This window comes from Micropterus dolomieu, linkage group LG04, assembly GCF_021292245.1.
Source record: "Micropterus dolomieu isolate WLL.071019.BEF.003 ecotype Adirondacks linkage group LG04, ASM2129224v1, whole genome shotgun sequence".
Taxonomy (NCBI): Eukaryota; Metazoa; Chordata; class Actinopteri; order Centrarchiformes; family Centrarchidae; genus Micropterus; species Micropterus dolomieu.
Genome location: NC_060153.1, coordinates 1,316,857 through 1,332,625, shown reverse-complemented (window position 1 = coordinate 1,332,625; position 15,769 = coordinate 1,316,857). Strand labels below are relative to the sequence as shown.

The window sequence follows — 15,769 nt, the reverse complement described above, 5'->3', positions numbered from 1 at the left end:
TATATATATAGTGCTAATATTCACTTTTAGTGAGGTTGTCTTTATACTCTAGTCATTTAGCAAATGTTCTACATCAGTTTCAATAACCACCAGAAGTTTACAGTTAGATGCTGTTCAGGATGCTGCGTGCAAAACCACCATATTAACCACTCGTCACATCTGCTATAAATGAGGGTCAAGTCAGCCTGAGTTAGTACACCAGGCTCAATATGGAAGAGGATTTCATCTCCAAAATAAAAGTGTCTCATTGCAGTTAAGAGAACAAAAAAGGAATCACAATTTTCCACAAGTACCAAATTTCCACTTATCAACAGCACTGTTGATATCAAAAGCACTGCTGATAAGTGTCAAGGGTTCAATGCTTACCTCAACATCTGACGAGATTCCTGGCTTTCAAAACCCACTTCCTGGCGTGAAATGTGTTTTGCAACCAAGTTGTATTGTCCAACCAAATTTCAAAACACTCACCTACGCTCACAATTTCAACCACTCAACCTTGACAGATACACTACCAGTGTTGCAAGAAATATCAAGTCTACAAAACGTAATTCTCAAGCCACAAAAGCAAATTACAAAGGTGTTTTATAATTGTTTTGTCATGGTGGGCTGCTTCCTCCTCTTTGCTATTGGATCTACATCTGAAGATCTAATCATGCAGTCAAGTCAGTCACAGGTCAACATAATACAAGTTCTGTCAATGTTTTATAGTTCTTAAACCCCTTGAAAACATTTTTAAAAGGACAGTCTTGATTGCTTCACTTGGACTAAACCAATCAGTAAGGGTTTTATTTTGAAGGAGGATCTACATCTCATTCTTTCCGTCTTTATGCTGATGTCAGCATGATATTGTGATGGATGGGGAAGAGGTGGGGTTAAAAAAGAGCATCTACTTCATTCAAGTGGTACTGCACTATGTGCTGAGGTAGTCTGCATATCCTGATATCTTGACTTGACTGTGTGTAACTGTTTTGGTGTTGCCGGTTTCCACTTTTTTCTTGGATATAAATGACTGATTGCCAAATGGGTAAGGCCTGTTTTGCTTTCTCTCTTTCTCTCTTTTTATTGCTGATTCTCATATTCTATATTTTATTTGCGATATCCACAAAGAAAAAAAAATTGTAATATATATTATATAATGTGAGGTCTAAAAAAAGTGTTGTTTAATATTTTATATTGAGGGCACTGTTTCATGACATCAACTGTTATTCACCTGCAAACAATTGTCTTACATACATATGATCCTAACTATCCTTTTAACATTAATGTATGTGATAGTTATTTTACTAGAGCCCCACTTTGTGGTTATCAACATGCTGGGGTTCACACAAGAAACAATAAAAGTTTTATCTGTCAGATTTCTAGTTTAGTTCAGCTGTGATATAAAAAAAACTGAAATTCATTTCACTCTTTCTGGTGTAACCTATTTGTAAACTGTGAGAATGGGTGGTTCTTAAATGGATGGGGCATTGCTGCCAGTTCTTGGTATACCATTTATCACCATCTGAACCCTGTGGTGAAACGATGCACAACGATGACACTTGTGGGTTTCAGCTGAAATAGGGAAGAGATAGTCATAACTCACTGGGCCGCACACCACTGATAATAATATAAAAACAGAAGTTGCTCTCTTTAGTTAGACATTTAAATAATCCACCCTTAAAAGCATGTTATCAAGCTATTTACTGGATGTCCACAGTTATTTTTCAGATTAAAACCAAAATCTGATTTATGTAAATGTAGCAATAGATGCATGTCAGCTGTGTTGCACAAGATGTGTAAAGGAAGGGTGGGGAAAGTGGAAATCCTGTGTTTAGATCATTAACACCAAACGTCTGACAGATATCTACAGAAAGCATTAACAGTTACCATTTTGTTAACTTAATATTCTACAATGTTTTTTTCTCTGAGGATAACAACTGCCCTATTTTACGTTCATATTGGTGTCTAACTGCGTGAAACAAATGCTACTCTTCTCTACCCTGATGGAGCAACTTCAGATCTCATACTCTCAGCTCTAGTTTTACTGGTACTAAAAAAACTATGCTGTGTTCATCTGCTGCCAGTATTGCTATATATGCTCATGAGAAAGACATTTATACTGCTTCTGTTTTTGTCTCGTGGGAACGCGCTCTGCCTGCTGATGTTCAAATCAGCCCTCTAACTTTGCCTAAAGCTCCTTTCCTAAATGCAATAGCTACAGCTGATTATCCAGCTATTGAAAATAGTGAGGAGAAAGTTGTAAGAATGTCATTTGCTACCTTGCAAATTGATCAAAATTTTACCCAAGTTGTCTAGTATCACATGAAGCTCATCAGACCAGCATGTTTATATAGATAACTGGAAAAATATGAAGAAAACCAATTGTTCTGATATTAATTTAAAAAATTTAAGGGAGAAGTTGGAATTCTGTGAGAAAAGAATACATTTTGAAGAGGCAAAACACCAGAATTTAGAGAACAAAGTAAGAAAATCTAATAAATGTGGTTTTGAGTGAAACTATTGGATGGTTTGCCAAAACATTCATTATGTCCCGCTCAGGAAGAATTGTAAAATCTTCCGTGATGCCTTACCTTTTAATTTGGTGACATCATCAGTTCAAACTTTCTTTTCAATATTTATGGTTTCAATACGGCTGTACATTACTAATTAGGTAATGTTGGCACGTTAACATACTAAACAAAGAGGGTGAGTATGGGAAACAATAATTCCTGCTCACCATTATATCATGCTATTGTTGTTAGCATTTAATTTTGGGCTCCTTTAACAGAATGCTGGCTTTAATGGTAATGGTATATTCGGATAGCCTTTTTATGACAGCTTTTCATCACAAATCTTACCTGGATAATTGAGCCCACCCACGTAGTGGGCTGCATGTGTGAAATTGATGAACGCTACTGTCAAAATGAGGGAATAATAACTCGTGATGCAATGACCACATTGGATGGATGAATATAGAACCTGAAAATGTAATTTGTCACATAACATCAAGCACATTTGAATGTTAATGGCCACATAATATGTTACCTAGCAACCTTCAAGTATGGTTTCATATGCAGTCACAAAGCTTAGATGAAAACATTTTCTTGACTGCGTAAGTTTTTCATGAGTCATACTGTGCATCATTTCTGTATCTCATTGAGCAACCCTAATCCAGGAGTGGTGAGGGATCAATCAATTAAAACTTTGTTTGTATAGCACTTTCATAAATCAAGATGTAACACAAAGCGCTTCACACAATAAATCAAGGAGAAAACCAATAAAAAGATAGGTAGCCAGTGCAGAGACTTTAACATCTATGTAATGTGTGCTCTCTTTCCGGTCCTTGCCAACACATGTGCAGCTGAGTTTATAAGTACTTGTAATTGAGCTAAATTTATCTTAGGCAGACCAGAAAGTAGAGCATTACTGCGTGACAAAATGAATAGGTATCCATGTATTTGCATGCTCATGTATGGTGTTTTTCAAGGTGTATTCATGGTTATATTTTGTGGTGACAGATGTCTTTCATAAGAAAACCACATCACCTATCTTGCCTATCTTCAAGAGAAACCTCTCTCCTTTATTTTGTGGTTATCTTTAAATATACACCACATGGATTGATTCTGCGTGTAGACATACATCATTACACATTAGAACAGATATATCTGAAGTGAAAGACAAAATAAGATACTTAGTACAGCTCCTTTGGATTGCAATGTGTTAATCCTTTCAAAACTAAAGAAACAAGGTCATTCAAACTTTGTCAAATTTTCAAAATAAGAAGTGTGTTTCCACAAATCTGCTAATCTCTCAAAGGAAGCCTACAATAGAAGATAAGGCAATAAAAATAAGTATTAGTAAGTATTTTAACTGCACTACCTATTGATGAAAGTGGTGTGGGATGATTATTGAATGTGAAGAACGGAACATGAATTGCTGATAATGTATTTCACATTTTTGTACAGTTTCCTCAGATTTTACAGCAGATGAGAAGATGGAGATTGAGAGCATTAAGACGCATAAGAAAGACCTTCTGGATGATATCCAGGTACATACACACAGACGCACACACACACACACACACATACACACACTTTTCCACAAACAGACACATGTCAGGTAAAATGTGTTAGCTGCTCTTAATGTTAAGGAAACTGATATTTCTTTCATTTTGCCTTGTCCAGAAGTTAAAGATGGAGATAGACAACGTCATGGCGGAAATACTCAGCTTTGAGTTTACAGAGGAAAAGTAAGTTTTAATCTGGTAAAACCCCCTCAATGCCCCTGCAAAGAAGACATTCTTTTTATAAAACTTCTGTTTAGAACTCCCACCAATTGCACCTACTCAATTTTTCAGTTTCACATACCTCTGGTTTATCTTCTGTTCCACAAAGTCTTAGCTCTCAACATGTTTACTTGTACTGGATTTAAAGAATCACAAAACTTTTCTATTAATCCCATTAAAATGGCACTTGAACTTCCACCAAAACAATGTGTCTTCAATGGTTTTCATATGCTAGATAGCGAATGTAACGGGAAAAAAAGCCCATCCAATAAAGTAATCACAAATTTGTTAGCAATCTCATCTTTCAGCCTGCCCCCAAACTGCCTTTCTCTTGATACATAACAGCCAATTGGTTTAGAGTGCATTTAAGATTTATACCTCATTGTCTGGTCAGTCCCCGCGACCCTGTACGCAGGATAAGGGGACGACGGATGGATGGATGTCTGGTCAGTCCCACACAACCCTCCATAGATTGGTGTTTATTTTATACTTTTGTGCAGATTATGTCACAGCTCTCGCTATCACTTCAGTCTTCTGTGTATTTCTTTGTCTGCTCCTCCCTTGTGTATTTGTGTGTTGTGGACATGGCTTACATACCTGCCACATCTCCTCACCTGGCCGCTTGTCACCAGATTGTTCCATCCCCTCTGTGGTACAGTGACTGTTGGCCAAACTTGTCTCCAGTGAGCTTTTCCTTGTGTTTTTTGATAATATGTGTTTTCCTGTGTCTCAGGACTCCATTGCCAGCATCTTTTTGTTCTCCACTCACCACCTCAGCAGAACTCCCGTCATACTGCCAGCCCATTCACCCACATATCGTTTGTTCATTAAATACTTTTACTTAAACCATTCTGTTTAAGCAGACACAAAAACAGTCACAGAACACAGTAGGAGTAGTTTAAGATGTGTGTTAAAAGTCTTTTATAAACAGACGAGCTGTGGGTGAATGGGCTGGCAGGGCTGATGAAGGCAGGAAACATGCAAACTGGAGATGATGCAGTATGACTGGAGTTTAGCAGAGGTAGTGAGTGGAGAACAAAGAGTCGCTGAAACACAAGGAACAGGTCGCAAAAAACACACTAGTAGATCACCGGAGATAGGTTTGGCTGAGAGTTAGCGTACCACTAAGGCTGGAGTGGGCTATTTAAGCAGCATGTAGATGAGTTTATTAGAGTCAGGTGAGGAGATGAGCCAGGTAGGTAAGCCACGGCCACAACACACAAACACATCCACAAGGGCGAAGGGGACAGGAAAATACACATATAAGACTCAAGTCATAGGCAGAGCTGTGACATATTATACAAACAAGATATAGTGTGTAGATTAGTGAGTAAATTAGTAACCAAATATATATTTATCATGGTTACTAATGATGGTGTGATGCAAAGCACAATATACAGAAGGTTAATATTGAAGTTGAAGATGAGTGCTTCTGAATATCTGTCTGATATCATTTCAAGTACAAAACATGTTTCAAAATGTATATATATGTATGTATATGCATTATCTAATTACAATTATTCATAAATACAATTGATCTCTTTCTTCAATGTTGCTTTTCTTGCAGCAAGACAATAGAGAAGAGCAAACAGTTCTCAAATGGGAAGAAAAAATTCAACATGGACCCCAAAAAGGTGAGCTCAGAAGTGGATGCATGTATGGGTCACTGCTGATAGTCTTCTGAGACAAAATTAACATGTTTTAACTAAAATATACTGATCAACATCATGCTTGGTAAGAAATTAATTCTTACTTTTCTTGAAAGGTTTGAACAAAAACTTGTACATCTTACTGTGTTTCTCTTAGCTTTATAAATGGATCACCTTCAGCAAGCAGCTCTAGCTTGTTGCTGTGTGGACTTCCTCTTACTTAACCACACTGAGAACTGACACTGATGCAGGTCCACAGCAGTTTCTGTGGTTTCAGTGCAACGTCAAGCTAGTAACTGTTGTGGACACAAAGGTTTGCAAACAACAAATAAAGTAACAGCATTACCACTTTTGCTTACTGGAATCTGTCTATTATGACCTGCAGCTGTTTGAGGTTACCAGAACTTTAGAAAAACTTTAGAGGTTAAACGTAAGGACCTAAAGTAAGACTGAATAAATTCAGATTCCTAGATCAATAATGTGAACCAACTAACCAATATGAAAGTGTGACATGGAAAAGAGATGTGGTGAGATGTTTTTCAGGAGTTTTTCAGAAAACTATAATCCACACTCAAAACACCTTGTATCTGATCCTGTTCTGCTACATTCTTTATAATAATAATTTGGGTGTCCCAGTTTAAATAGCGATGCAACACTGTATATTAAAATGTTTGCATGATCATGAGGAAAGAATCACAATCTCATTGTGCATTAAAAAAAAACCCGTTACATACACAATTTCAGTATTTAAAAAATTTCTGTCCTTTCTTTTTTGATGTAGATGTGTTATTTTTGCCTATATTGGCATAGGCAGCAATGTTGCATTTTTTACATATTTTTAACCATCCTTTTCCTCTGCCAAATGCTATGTTGGAGGAGAAAGAGGAAGCGAAATTGGTTTTAAGGAATTGGGATTACAGAAGCTGCGAGCCTGTTCGGTATTACCAACCGGAGATGAGCTCATTATGAAACTTAACACATTTAAATACAGCACATTGAGCAGTGTGTTAAAGTGCATGTGTCATAAATTAAATGTGCATTGCATGCAGGGTATCAATTACCTGGTGGAGAATAAATTGCTGGATGGAAGTGCTCAGTCCATCGCTGAGTTCCTCTACAAGGAGGATGGACTCAACAAGACAGCCATTGGGGAATTTCTTGGAGAAAGGTAAGAAAGAGGACAGGGAACAGACACCAGAGGAAAAAAAGAGTATGAAGAACAAGGGTGTCAAGAGATATAGAAATGATGAGGATAATAAGTACAATGGTGGAGAGCAAGTATCAAAAAAGAAAATGGATGACGAGAACACTGAGGATTTGCGACAGAAAAGAGAACAAAAAGAGAATGTAATTATTGGTTAGATACAGGAGAAGAAAGGGGAAGAGATTAGTGATGAGACAAAGGAAACGCAAAGGTAAAAAAAGAAACCGGGAAAAGGTGGAGAATGGAAAAGGAGCCACAAGAGAAGGAAGATGGGGAAGGGGAGAAAAAAGGATACAAGTAATACCAGGAGGAGGAGGAAGACAGATATTTTTTTGAGCAGGTTCCAACAATAAATGTAAATATCTTCCTCTGGTTTCATGTGTCTTCATTCTCCCACCTGTCCCTTAGGGAGGAGATCCACCTCCAGACCCTGAAGGCCTTTGTGGAGCTCCACGAGTTCTCCGACCTCAACCTGGTTCAGGCCCTCAGGTCAGCACCCCTTATCTCTCTCCTTCCTTATCTACTGTACTCTAATTGATCAACATCACCATCATTAACAGAATTAACAGGAACACTTGCATGTATAGCTCTTATCACTTAAAATATGTTTACCTCCTTTATACTCGTGAAAGACAGGACGATAATAATAATCAAAAAGACTAAGCTAAGGAAAAAGGACTAAGATTAAAGGGCAGATTGATAATAGCCCAAAAAATAATTTATCAAAACAAAGTAGTATTAATGGATTTACACATACTTTATGGTAAATGTTAATAAATACATTTAGAATTGCAGCAATTGAACATTTTACAATTTTCACAGAATCATGGCAAAAATATGATGGCAGTTATGTTTTTATTGTATGTGAAATGGTGACATGGTATTGTCAGGAGCAAAATACAATTTGACACTGCACTGTTCCATCTTTAACACTGATTTCGTGATGTCCCTGAACTTTTTCCGTGACTTGGTATAATCTTATTTTATTGCTTGTTTTTCTGTAGCAAACACATAATATTACAAACAAAATCAAAAAAATGATGACAGTCTTTAGATAATCACTAAAATGCAGCTACTATCAAACAAATAATTTTACCACTGTTATATTACATTACATAATCGACATTATAGACAGTTACCAATAAACATTGATACTTGTCATCAGCTACAAAACTAGCCACAAACTTCAGTGAGTTTCCTTGTAGACTAAGAAGAAAATGTAGAAGTGTAGAAAATGTCAGAAGCCACATAAGTGGAAAGTAACAGCTACCTGCATCACTGACTTGCTGAGTTGGATACAGACAATAAAAAGGTCACTTCACCAATTTTACATATGAAGATCAGTTTACACGTCATGTGGAGTACCACTCAGCTTGGGAAAAATGTTGTTTGTGGCTTTGGAGGGTCACATATCAGAAAATGACTCTAAAGATGATATAGTGTCATCAGGGTTATCTTGGCAGTGGATTGGTGGCTAGAAATATTTATGTACAAATCTTGCATTACAAACTGGAGGTGCTGAGTTTGAAAGATATGAGCATTTACCAAACAGGAAAAGAAAGTTTCAAATGAAAAGATAGCTGGTTGTTGAATGGGAAATGTAGGATCCAAGTTTTTTGCTTGAAGCATATTAGTGACAAAAAGTCATAATAACTCTCCCTCTGTTGCTGCCTTTCTTGCCAAAGTTAGCATGCTAACGTGCTAAACAGAGACAGTGAATATGGTAAACATTAAACCTGCTTTATTGTAGCATGTTAGCATTGTCATTGTGAGCATGTTAGCCTAAATGCCACCATGCCTAAATACAGCCTCACAGAGCTTCTCGCATGGCTTTAGACTCCCAAGACAGGAATGACTGTTTGGCCCAACTAAGGTCCACACTTTTGCATTTTTCTCACAGTACCTTAAATGGACCAGGTGTGCCAAGATCAGTGCCAAACCGTACTCTCGCCTATAACTGGTATGTTGTGGGCCAGATATGGGCCACATCAGTGCCAGAGTAATTATCCACAACCTCAACTGACATGAGGTTTATGTATGGCAAATTGTTGGCCAGGGGCCAACTCATCACACTTGGTAGAAGAGCCATTGTAAAATTGCTGGAATGCCCATTTAAGGAGAAAATAGTGACTTACTATATGTACATTTATTAAATTATTCTTAATTTGTAGAATAACAAGCAACTACAGCTGTCAAATCAATACGGTGAAATAAAAAGTACAGTCATTTTCTATTTAATTCAATTCAGTTTTATTTATATAGCGCAGATTCACAACAACAGTGATCTCACAGATTTCTCTAAATCTAATGAAGTAAAAGTAGGTAGCATTAAACACATGTTCAAGTACATAAGTCAAAATGGAAAGTAGTACACCACTAGTAACTAAGTAATCCTTATTTGCATGATATGACTGGAAAAAGAAGGAAGAAGAGTCATTACAAATCCCGAACACCACTATTGTCTAAATATTGTGCGAGTAAATTTTAGCATAAAATCTGTGTCATGCTTATCACTTGAAAACCACCTGCTGCCAACACACAGCCATGCAGTTGACATACTGGTCCCAAACCTAAATAAACATTATGTGCAGAGGTTTATGTTATTGTGGTGTGCATGTGACAGACAGTTCCTGTGGAGTTTCCGTCTGCCTGGTGAAGCCCAGAAGATTGATCGAATGATGGAGGCTTTCGCCACACGCTACTGTGACTGCAACTGTCACGTCTTCCAGTCAACTGGTGAGCTTCACTAAATATACATCTGTCCACTTCCTGCCTGGACTGTGTTTGCGTTGTGTTGAGGAAATGTGTGTGCATAAGAGTGGACGTGTTGAAATGACCACATCACCTTTCTGTTTGACATTCTTACTTTCATTTATTTTCTCCCCCCACAAATACTTCTCTTCTTCTCTGACTCTGTATTTATGTGAAATACAGTGCTCGCAATCTACATGATGGACATTATGTTGCTTCCTCTTATTGTGTGCGTGTGTCTCCCTCTATTACATCAGACACGTGCTACATCCTGTCATTTGCTATCATCATGCTCAACACCAGCCTCCACAACCCAAATGTGAAGGACAAGACCACTCTGGAGCGTTTCATCTCCATGAACAGAGGCATCAACAATGGAGAGGATCTACCTAATGACCTGCTTTCGGTGAGACTCATTGGCTAATCACAGTGTCCAAACTTTTCAGGAAGTAAAAACCCAAATGCCAAAAGTCCAAGTTCTGGAAGAAAACTGTCCATCAGTTTGTGCCTCTGGAAATTTGATTATTATAGTCAGTCTGTGGCTCGATGCAATACATGATACAAGGTCCACTGTCCACTTTTTAAAGGATAGGTTCACACTTTTTTAAATCTGTCTCATAAACATAAATGTTTTATCATATTAGCTGTCTTACTAACATCAGCTCCTGAAAGCCTAAGTTCAGGAATCTCCTGGTTTTGTTCAAAGTTGGAGGGTATGAACCCAACAGCGTCACTGACTTGTGAGCTGTTTGCAGTCACTTGGGCTAATATTAAGCGAGACATTGTGAAAAAAACCCACAATATTTCGTTTCTTAGTGTTCACAGTGTCGTGATACCAGGAATGGCGAATAGAATTATTTGGGGTATTCAAGTGAATCCTCCTGCTTGATTTAGGAGCCCATAAAATGCCAGTTTCACTTCATAGTTTTCATTCTCATAGTTTTTCATTTCATTTTCCAAGCAAGCAGTAAAAAATGCAGTACTTTCTTACCTTGAAAAGATAATAGTTAACACTATCTCACAATCACCACATCAACAGAAACATTTATACATAATAATGTTCAAGTGTTCTCAGGGCCACTTTCGATCCACAAGTTAGTCACAATCAACAGTAGTCTACAGAAGATGGTGGTGATTAACAGTGACCTAGACAGTGGGCCGATGTGTGAACACATCAATGTCCCACTCTTTCTGAAAACTGATTCAGTAGACTTTCTCGTTGTCCCTCATTTTGACAGACAGAAAAGGTCGTCATGATCTCTTGTTACCAATCATTTTAATTGTTTTAATGATAATAAGAATCCTATTTAATAACATTTTCAATTTAATCTAACATTTTCAAAAACACCTTAATTACAACAATAACAACAACTACAACATTTACATAACTTACAGATTATGCATTTATGAGGGCATGGAGAGAAAAGTTGAACAGAGACACCAAACATACGGCCACTTTTCATGTTACCTCAAAAAGCAGATGAATGATTTTTTTTACCTCCTTGCTGCCACTTGTTCCCCAGTAATATTAGCTGCTGCTGGCTGATAAACGTTATCAGTATTACTTACTTGTCCTTCTACCTCCACTGCATCAGTCCCTGGTTTTTCACCTCGTTTATCAACCACAATTAAAATTACTAGGCTTTCAAAAGAACCACGCCTTTTTGCGATAGCTAGACCATGTAGAGAAATAGCCTAACAAGGACTAAAGCCAGCTAGATAACCAAGTCATGCATGTGAGATCAAAGACAAGATGATAAGACAAAAGCTAATTAATACAGACACTCGCCACCAACTGGACTCTACATGTGGTATTTGACAGTGTTGCATGTGAATTACTTCAAGCTGCAACAATTGACCATACAATGCAAAACCTTCTGCGTCACCTATTACTGAAATCACACAGACATATTTGTGTTTTGGTGTCTCATTTTGAGCGAATGGAATAATATGTAAATGATGACAGCAATATTTTAGGAAGCAATTTGTATCCCCATTGTTTGGACATGTTTAGACTGTTGCATCAAATCAACTTTTGCCTTTAATTTCCTTTGCTATTTAGGCGTTAGATCACAAGCAGATGGTACAAGACATTAAATAGTTGCAATTTTGTTGTGCTTTTTTTTTTTTTTAATATACCTATCCAACTCTTTTCTACTCAGAAACTCTATGAGAGTATTCGCAACGAGCCTTTCAAAATCCCAGAGGATGATGGGAATGATCTGACCCACACGTTCTTCAACCCTGACAGAGAAGGCTGGCTCCTCAAACTTGGTAAAACACCTCTCCATTTTAGTCTGTTATGACAAAGATGAATACTTTGGGAGGTAACAGACTTAAACACCATAATTCCTATACAAAATAAGTAGAAGTTTAAGTATGCTCTGTGGTGTGGTGCTACATTACATTTGACTTAGCTAATACAGTAGGCTAATACAGGAAAGTACAGAGGAAGCAGTCAGAAAATGAGCCAATAGTGGAGTATACCCTTATGTGTTTGCATGTAAACCACATTGCATCGGCATTAGGTTATGCAGAAGTTTAACTTCAAACAGAAAACCTCAGAAAATGTATTTATTTTCGTCAGCTTGGTGTGAAGTTACAGTGTTTTAACGCTTGTGAGTTCACATGGACAGGACAGCAAATAACTGAACTGATAAATACGAAGAGGTCCTTATTTTTTGCTTTCTCTGCATTTCAGGAGGACGGGTTAAGACATGGAAGAGACGATGGTTCATCTTGACTGACAACTGCCTCTACTACTTTGAGTTCACCACTGTAAGACTCCAACACTGCTCCTTTTTAAGTTACCTTGGAACACATTATATCTAAAAGTATTTCAAGCCCTAGTATTCCTCTGATCATTAAAAAAAAAATCCCCAGCCAGATAAAGACATCATTTGTTCAAACACTTAAAATAACTTCTTGCTGTCACTTGCTGAGGTAATTTCTAAAAGGCAGGTGCTGAAAATCTTCTTAGAGAGGTGGTCATGGTATATGATAGGGCTATCACAGCAAGTAACTTCAACACCATAGTCATTGCTTTCTTTTAATAATGAATCCCCAACTAAGAAGTTCTAGTTGTGATCATGAATCACGAATTTCTTTGGAAGGTACATGGGTATATGGAAGGCCTTTGTTTGTCAGATGTCACAGGCAAAATACAAGCCTAAAATATAACCACATCCTCATTTGGTTGGTTCCCTTCTTTTGTGACGCCAATGACATTTTTGCTCTCAGCTCTTCCCTCTTGTCCTCCTCATACATTGTCTGACTCACTCCATCTTTTTTCACCTGTCTGTAGGATAAAGAGCCCAGAGGCATCATCCCTCTAGAGAATCTTTGTGTGAGAGAAGTACCATATCCTCGCAAACCGGTGAGATACTGTCAGCTGTGTTTTCTTTCAATGCTAGCATCTAAATTTTAAATAAAATTGTACTGAATCGGGGACCTGCGATGGACTGCCGATCTGTCCAGGGTGTACCCCGCCTTTGGCCCGATGTCAGCTGGGATTGGCTCCAGCCCCCCACGACCCTGTACACAGGATAAGCGGTTGACGATGGATGGATGGATGGATGAATGAATGAATCGGGGACGTTCTGTGGATATAGCACTCAAATTAGGACAATATATAGCTTTACAGATTGATTATCCTGTGTTTCTGGTGTTGTCTAGTACTGTCTGGAGCTGTATAACCCCAACAGCCGAGGGCAGAAGATCAAAGCGTGTAAAACTGAGACAGACGGCAGAGTGGTGGAGGGGAAACACCAGTCCTACACCATCTGTGCTGCCAGTGCGGAGGAAAGAGACTCGTGGATCGAGGCCATCAGGTCAGACCACACACAAGCAGAAACGAATGGTTTAAAATTGAACTTAAGAAGATAACATTACAAGCCTACACACACAAATAATGCTGCATGAGCCACTCTATAATGACATCTTCTTTACTTCAAACAGAGCGAGTATCACCAAGGATCCATTCTACGACTTGGTCTCAGTCCGTAAGAGGAAGGTGATAAATCAAGCTCCTCAGGACTGAGCTGTCCAGCGCCCTCTATGGACATTTATGGTACTGCACAACAGTGGGATTCTGTCCCCCTAAAGTTGTTTTAAACTCAACAACCTGTAACACCACTGTGTGATAACACTGGAGGCTAGACACTGACAGGGGTCGTTTGGTCTAAAAGAGGGACTTCTCTTTCCACTTCCTGTTTTACAGACTGAACAGAACAGTGTCAAAGGTGAAAAACATTGACTCATTTTTGTTGCTCTCACTGTCAGCCTGACAAGCCACAAAGAAATTGTCGACAAAACGGTTTTGGACGAAGCTGAATCTATGTCAGCACATGTTGTGCACTGAGCTGTGTGTGTAAATTTGTGCTTTTGTTTACAGACTTTTTTTTTTTTTTTTTGTCAAGATTTTTCTGGAATCAGGAAGACAAATTAAGCATGTGATGTCCCAGCACTTCTATGTTTCTCAGCTTCCTAAGTTTTCATAAGGATCAAAAATAGACATTTACAAGTAAAGAAACAGTAAATAGCTTTTTTAAAAGACATCCATGCGCTATTGTCATCTGACCACAGTTGTTAATGCTTCATTTTATAAATATATATATTGTTAAATAATTGCAGGATTTTTGTTGTTGTAAAATTTCTACTACTTTATAGAGTGATATAGAACATTTGTTCTAATCAGACCAAGCCAAGAATTGTTTAATGTCCTACCTACCTTTACAGCACAGTGCAATAAGTGCAATATGCATTCCTGTTTGCTTTATTTGCTATGTGGATACTGTAGTATAAGAAAGAAGTGTTGTAGCTCATTGTAAGTACTGTGTTTATGTTCTCATGAAATAATTATTTAATAAAAAGTATTCAGGTGTGTGTTGACATATAAGACTGGATCCTGTTTTGGGTTTAAGGATCAAATTGACAGCTGTGTTTTCAGTTGAACGCACCCTGAAACCATCAGACCACACCTCACTTCCTCATATTCACTGTCTCTATGTGAGTATGTTTATATGCTCAGTTCACATGCTTGTATGTGCTTCTTGAAGGGTGAAGCACTTCACACACACCACCTTTGTGGTTTATTTTAAGATTACACATACAAGTTTAGAAATCTGGTGTTATCAAACTAACACATGTTGTGTGCAGCTTCCTCTGGTCTTCTTCATTTGAGAAATTATCATATACTGTGAACATACAGTAGGTGACACCTTGTTCTTGATGTTGCATTAAAAATATTTATGTTTAAACCAGGTAAAATATGTTTTTTTTTTCAGACATTAAGTTAACATATCAACAGTATGTCAAAGGGATAACATGACTATATTTCAGTGTGTATCAGGTCCAAAATGCACATTGCAAACAATTAAACAATTAAAAGTGTGAGTTAGAAATCTATTCACATCAGTCAGTTTCATTTAGGCTATATAGCCCATAGTTTGCCTCAAGGGGAACAGAAAGTTGTAGTGTATACAGTTAAGATGACAAAATTTAGATTGTAAAACATATGTGAAGAGGACAAATGAGCAGCTTCAGATGACAAAGGATCTGAGCCACACACCCATAGAAACCTCGGGCCTGTACCACGAAGCGAGTTCAACATACCTAGGATATCTTTTCGTTATCTGGCTTCATTAACCCTAACAATCACAATCTGGATAAGCGGTCCCACGAAGCTGGTTATCAACTTGGTAAGTCAACACAGGGTTTCCCGATCCAGCCATGAGCGCGTTCCAATTGCAGACATGAACAAGTCCACTGGCAGCAGAGCGTCATATTTTACAAACGATGAGTAGACCTAAACTTTAACACTAGCCTACAGAAATACAACCTAACTTAAGGCCACATCTACACTACTCCGTTTTAGTTTAAAAACTGAGAAGTAAAATGAAT

At 37.8% G+C, this 15,769-nt stretch overlaps 1 protein-coding gene across 2 annotated transcripts; it reads left to right on the top strand.

Moving 5' to 3' along the window:
- Positions 1-889: 889 nt before the first annotated feature.
- Positions 890-14,765, top strand: cyth4b (cytohesin 4b). 2 transcript variants are annotated; one of them, XM_046046212.1, is made up of 13 exons: positions 890-1,024; positions 3,945-4,027; positions 4,164-4,228; positions 5,832-5,898; positions 6,963-7,081; positions 7,526-7,606; positions 9,741-9,853; positions 10,126-10,274; positions 12,031-12,142; positions 12,570-12,646; positions 13,173-13,244; positions 13,544-13,698; positions 13,826-14,765. In XM_046046212.1, the coding sequence occupies exons 1-13, from the start codon at positions 1,006-1,008 to the stop codon at positions 13,905-13,907; spliced, it is 1,194 nt and encodes a 397-aa protein (XP_045902168.1). In that variant the 5' UTR covers positions 890-1,005; the 3' UTR covers positions 13,908-14,765. The 2 variants fall into 2 exon arrangements, with proteins under 2 accessions (XP_045902168.1, XP_045902169.1); XM_046046213.1 differs by lacking the exons at positions 890-1,024; positions 3,945-4,027; positions 4,164-4,228 and having other exon boundaries at positions 5,848-5,898; positions 6,071-7,081.
- The last annotated feature ends 1,004 nt before the right edge of the window (positions 14,766-15,769 follow it).